The 6,126-nt window shown below is 40.7% G+C and overlaps 1 protein-coding gene across 1 annotated transcript; it reads right to left on the bottom strand.

Moving 5' to 3' along the window:
• Positions 1-279: 279 nt before the first annotated feature.
• On the bottom strand, positions 280-3,938 carry LOC147639743 (uncharacterized). The gene is made up of 2 exons (XM_086773481.1): positions 3,691-3,938; positions 280-1,524 (listed from the first exon to the last, which is right to left on the bottom strand). The coding sequence occupies exons 1-2, from the start codon at positions 3,819-3,821 to the stop codon at positions 984-986; spliced, it is 672 nt and encodes a 223-aa protein (XP_086629607.1). The 5' UTR covers positions 3,822-3,938; the 3' UTR covers positions 280-983.
• Positions 3,939-6,126: the final 2,188 nt, after the last annotated feature.

The following is a 6,126-nucleotide window of genomic DNA, read 5'->3' as shown; positions in this document are numbered from 1 at the left end:
AAAAAATTAGATTTGTAAACAAGTTGGAAGGATAGATTGAACAATTTTTTGATATTCACTCCATTCATTATCTAGAATGTCATATCTTTTTTTAAGCTTCAAAAAAGGTGGTTTTTTTGAAGGTGGAATAAACTTAAAGGGTTGCATGCAAAACGAATATGAAAGGGTATATTATTTGCCACATAGAAACATATCATAGTCGTGCTATAATTCAGAAGTGGGTCATGGATTGGATTGTGTACCACATTTGTAAACATTTGCAACACCAAATAAAGACAGTTGGAATCCATAAAACAACGAGTCATTGTGTACAATGAGTTTACCAGACAATGAGACATTATAAGAAAGGAGCTACATGCCCCAAGTGCCTTGCACACAAAGGCCTCTAGCAAGAGATAAGTTGACAATTTCAGTTTTTTTTTTTGGAAGGAAACACAACCATGTGATGCAACTATTGTCACACTTTCGAGCTCACTTTCGAGCATGACCCAGATGGCTTGCCAAATGCGTATGCAACAATATCCCCCAACATTGTTAATCTTCACTCCCATCTTTAAAACAAATTTTCCAAGATACACCAAAAACATACAGCCAAAATCTCATGGGTTCCCCCATGTAGGAGAGAGCTGTAAACGCTGGAACTCCATTAGTAAACATAACATTGATGCTGTTGACCTACTGTTTATCGAGTGTGGTATGATCATACCACACTCTTGATCAAGATTTCCTGGAACAAGTCTGCAAGACAAGGGAATAATCATGATACTCATTGTGTGACTATTCTCTGATTTGAGGACTCCAAAGTGTATCTGTTGCAAGTTATAAAGCCAGGGTCAAAGGACCGCATTGTCAGAAATACCTCATGATAGTTGACTTTTTTTAAACCACGTCCATGGTTCCACTGCTGCACAAAAATGTTGATCTTTGACATCACAAACACAGTAAAATGAGGATAGTTTCAAAAACAAGTCTTGTGTGCATGACTATCCAGCCATCTTTTTCCACACTGGTTTCCTTTCCATCCATTGAGCAATATCATCACGGAAGACACCCTTCTCAGCTGATAAACCAAGCCTTGACCTTGGAAAAGATGATCCTACTTTCTCCCAAACAGGCACTACGTTAAAACATGACCTGATTCCTGAAACAGACTTTGCACTCTGAATGCCTGGACACGTCCTGCCAATGCCCACGCTGATTCTATTATTTAATGCTTGGCCAATCTGAGCCTGTGGTTGAGAGAAAAAGAGTTTGTCACGCGATCCCGTTTCAGACCGGGACGACTTTGTTACTGCCGACTGCCTTGTTGCAGAATCCTTGTCACTTGGGCTGCTGCCTACCAAAAGCCTTTTATGCCCATCAGCACTTTGGATTTTACCAGAAGGTCCACATATGTTAGCAGATGGCCTCGCACGGTCCAAAAACCGCAAAATGAAATTACCCACACTGCGACCTGCTGACAAGTCTCGCTTCTGAATCTCTTTGTGGACTTTGAGGGCCACATCAAAGACATTTCGTGTGCGCCTGCAGAAGCAGTAGGCCAGAAACATAAACACATGTGCAATATCATCCTTAGTGATAGACAAGACACAAAACTTTTTCACATGCAAAAGGTGAATATCATAAGACACATTGAAGCTATCTAATCACTGGCCAATTCACAGCGTTTTTCATGCAAGCCTACTACGGAGTTCTTCTGCATTGCATAAAGCATAAACACGCAGACTGGAGAAGACAATTATTTTGAGTCCACTCGTTTTCTTAATCAACAATTAACTGGTGTTGATCTAAGTAGTTTCTGCAATCATGTACCATTGGTATCAAAGCACCAGGTCCCGTTGGTATCAAAGCAACAGGCTCCTACTAGCTTGTGTTAGCTGATTCTAAGACGTTTGCATGTACATTAAAGCTGAGTCTGCCTAGGGTGTACATTAGGGTTCAATGCAGCGATTTTTCTCATTGCAAGCTTGGCAGCATATTACAAGACTACACTCAAGGAAGGGTTGAAGATTCAAGAGATGTATGCTAAGAATCAGATCTCATGAGACTGAAAAGAAGGGAATCAAGTGGCTCAACTACTTCTAAGAGTTTTGGGAAGATCACTTGGCAGTACTGGAGAGAGAGGTCAAAGCACAAGGTGCAACTCTGACAACTATAGAGCCTATGGTAGGCACTACTATGACAAAGGCTGAAACTCAGCATGAGTGTGTCCAACAATGCCGGAGAGCTTCCGTTACTCAAGAAACTGTTTTCCCAAGTAAGGGGCGTAGACAAGTAAAGGATCCTGCTCAGGTGCAGATGTTAGTGGCAAAACAATCAAAGCAAGCACAGGATAACCTCTCAAAGGACCAGCAGAAGCCAAAGTTTACAACTGTCCCAATAGTTGACGGTCATCCAATTCCATTTCAGAACATCCTTACCAAGGAGGGTAAGGAGCGTACCACTTCGAAGATAAGTACCTTGCCAATTGTTTAAATGGGGATAGCAGAGCCGAAGAGTTTAGAGCAGAGCCTACGGTTTCACAACACGGAGGGAGATGTGCTTACACCTTCCTCATATCTATCAGTTGTAAAAATTAGTTTTATGGGAGTTGCACTTGCACATTGTGACGACCAAAGTTCCACACAATATGCTTTTTGAGCCACCATGTGTTCACTTCAATTTTCTACAGACGGATGCTCCTAGGAGGCCATCATCGCGGAGGGTATGTGTGTAGTGGAAGTGAGTTTTATCATGTGTCCCCAATGCTCCAAGTTTAGCAAAAGGGGATGTCACAAGCATGCCTCAACCCAAATGCAAGTTGCAACCACCTTTTGTGCAAGGTTCGGGGACAAGTATGGCAAGCCTAGGCCAATGACGTGATAGCTCAAGTGGTGAAGGTGTTTGCCTAGTACCAAGAGGTCCTAGGTTCAAAACCCCCTTGGTGCTTCCTCGGCGGCATTGCCTACGGGTGGATAAATAAGCGCCTACGGGCGGCCACCTATGGGTGGTGAAAATTGGTAACTATGGGAGGATCTTGGGCCAGTTGGGAAAAAAAGACAAGTATGGCAAGCCTAGGCAGCACTTTGGCCACCCAAAGTGTGTGGATATCAATAAGCACTTTCTATGGTCAAATGTCATTCATAGGCGTGGAGATCAGGGGTTTCCAAAGCCAAGAGTCTCAAGCAAAAAACAAGATATCCCATCAGTTCTGCATAGACTTGGAACATTGTATATAAATCATGTTTTTGCAATAATAAGATCTATCTGGTCTTCGCTGCAGCGGCATCTTGAGATTAGCATTTTCTTAATCAGAAATTAAATAGATTTAATCTTATTAGCTCCCACAACCATGAAACATTCATATTTTATATGCTTATTTAAACTATGTGCTGTGTGTGTGGCCAGTTAGTCTGAAAATATGTATATAAAAAAAAGTCCTGAAACTCTCAAATTGCAAAAAGCAAATAAAATAGACGACTGCAGATCCAAGAGAAAACAAAGTAAGAGCACGGCCCATGGCAAAGCGTATCCAAAGGTAGATAAACAATCACAATGGGGAAGATTTAAAGAGAAAAAGGAATTCCGTAACAGTAAACTGAAAGGGGAGGCCCTGAGGGTCAGGTGAACAGACAAAAAAGAAACAGAGCAACACCTACAAAACAGAAAATCACAAACCCTGAAAGAAAAAAAGCAGAAGGAAAACCTAACCTATGCATGAAGCCTCGGATGCGGGGGTGTTGCGGCCTGACGAGCCGGCGCTGGAGCTTGAGGGCGAGCCTGTAGGTCCTCCGAATCCCCAGCCAGTAGGCTGTGGCAAGCGTGATCTCCCACAGCACCATCGCGTTCGCCTGTGTCAAAAACCTGCTTGCGAGCAAAGGAACCCAAAGGAATGTGCTTAGTTCTCATTGAGGGTCTTTTTTATATAGCATACCACCACTTGCCGTATTCGTCAAGCTTTAGAAGAAGACTAAGAAGAACGTGACACAAGGGGTGACACCCCACCAAGAAAACTTGGGCTTGGCTTCCCCTCCAAAACATAGGGTTTGAACTTTGGAGAGTTGAAACTTGGCAACTCGTTCCAAAGAGTCTAAAATAAAGTATTGGACCCACGCGTTGCTGCGGCAGCAGGTAGAGTTCCAGAAAAAATAGGCAGTTTCTCCAATTTAGGTCATGTTTTAAGTAAACACAATACATTATTTCAAGTGACTTCATATATACATATCTCAAAATAATATCCATGTATCGTAGATTTATAGTGAAAACAAAAATATCATAGTAATGTAGCATACGAAGATGCAAAAAAGGACCAATATTACATATTCTCAAAATGCACCACAAAATACGTATTCTCAGTCAGTAATGTCAGAATCAACAAATTGAATTCTTCTCTTATGAGAAGGATCATTCATTTGTCTCCTCACAATACGCTCTCTATTGTAAAGCGGTAATCCATCCCGCACATGCTCTACTATCCCTGAATGCAAAGGACCTGCACAAACGAAACAACGATAAATCAAATCTCAAAAGGACCTGCACATAACGACACATAAAATCTCAAAAAAATCTTATAATAGAAAAACATAATCAAAATTACCTCGTACAATAGAACATCGAGTGGATGGTACATGAGGAGCTCTAGTATAAAGCCCATAACGAATACCAGTGGTCATAATGGATGTAAGAAACAACCAGTCTGAATACCCCTCAAATGATGTAAAGCATCTGTCGATCTCTCTCCAAAATAAATAGACACCCCACTCCTCATCAGGAACACCGATCCCGTACATCTCGATGCCTTCGTCGATAACTCTTACCATAACGTATCAATGTCATGCAATATCCTAAAATCAAAGCATAACAAATAGGTTATACAATTATTTATATATAGGCTCTAAAAATATTTATATAATGCCTAACAATTACACTTATACTTACCCATCCCTATAAGCATCAATCATAATCCCTGCTATGTGACCTGTAGTAATAGGAGCTGACCATAGCGGTGGCTCTGTACAGATAGACATCAGTATAGAATGTCATGTTCCATACTTTGTAATCAAGAAAAGTTATGCAAATATAGAGAATAACTCACCTACTATCCTCGACAAAGGCATGTCCAATGTAAAGGTAAACTTAGACATGTCTGTCAAAACATAAACAACAAAAATAGGTACTTTTACCAGGGACAAATATATATAAAAAAAGAAATCACAACAAAATTAATCAAATTGCAGAACTTAAATAAGAAACCTGACTTGTCACTCTGAAGTCATCAAGATCTCCTTATAAACAATATTGTTTGTTGTAGGTGTATAACTTTGAAGATCATCAAATGAACACTCCACATTAGCGTTATCCTCAAGTAACACCTCCACATTATTGTTTGTTGTAGGTGTATAACTTTGAAGATCATCAAATAAACACTCCACATTAGCGTTATCCTCAAGTAACACCTCCACAACATGAGGAGACCGTGCTCGTGATAACGCGACATACAATTGTCCATGAGTAAACACTGGAGTCACCAAATCCCAAGACATTTAGGGTTTGGCCTTGTGATTTGTTTATTGACATGCCAAATGCCAGTCGCACGGGAAACTGTCTCCGCCTCATGGTGAATGGTAGTTGGGCCTCACTGCATATAAAGGTAATCCGTGGAAGAAATACTCTTTCACCAACTTTAGTACCAGTGATGATTTCAGTCTCCAAGACTTTAGAGTGAAAGGCCTTACATATCATCCGTGTACCATTACAAAGTCCACGTCTTGGATCCAAGTTACAAAGCAAAATAACAGGAGCTTCTAACTTTAAAACCAAGCAGTGAGGTAGATATCCGCCCCGAAGGTCGATTGTGCTAAAAAATAAGGTGGAATATAGGAATGAATTTTCATCATTTTCAAGAATTGAATCTGCACTGAAACATTGCTTAGGCTCACCAGGCATTGCATCCAAAGCTGTCTTATTCACAATATCCACTTGACTGTTTATCGGAGTAAGAATAGCACGCTCACTAAAGTTTGAAGCATATGTCGTAGTGATAGCCAATTCAGAGTATACCCAATGTACCAAGTCTTTAAGAGTCGATCTTTGCAAGACCATATTACTTGGTAGTGTCACCAGCGTATTATTATCGCTACAATCCAC

The sequence above is a fragment of the Cibotium barometz genome, chromosome 3 (genome assembly GCF_041138505.1).
Source record: "Cibotium barometz isolate CiBa-2024 chromosome 3, ASM4113850v1, whole genome shotgun sequence".
Taxonomy (NCBI): domain Eukaryota; kingdom Viridiplantae; phylum Streptophyta; class Polypodiopsida; order Cyatheales; family Cibotiaceae; genus Cibotium; species Cibotium barometz.
Note: the sequence above shows the minus strand (reverse complement) of the source record. Positions and strands in the feature narration are given on the sequence as shown.

Bases quoted from the DNA above. Each gene is read 5' to 3' on its own strand.
- LOC147639743 (XM_086773481.1), bottom strand. From the start codon at position 3,821: ATGGTGCTGTGGGAGATCACGCTTGCCACAGCCTACTGGCTGGGGATT. The intron at 1,525-3,690 runs GTTAGGTTTTCC...CTGCTTCTGCAG, and splicing joins ATCCGAGGCTTCATGCATAG to GCGCACACGAAATGTCTTTG.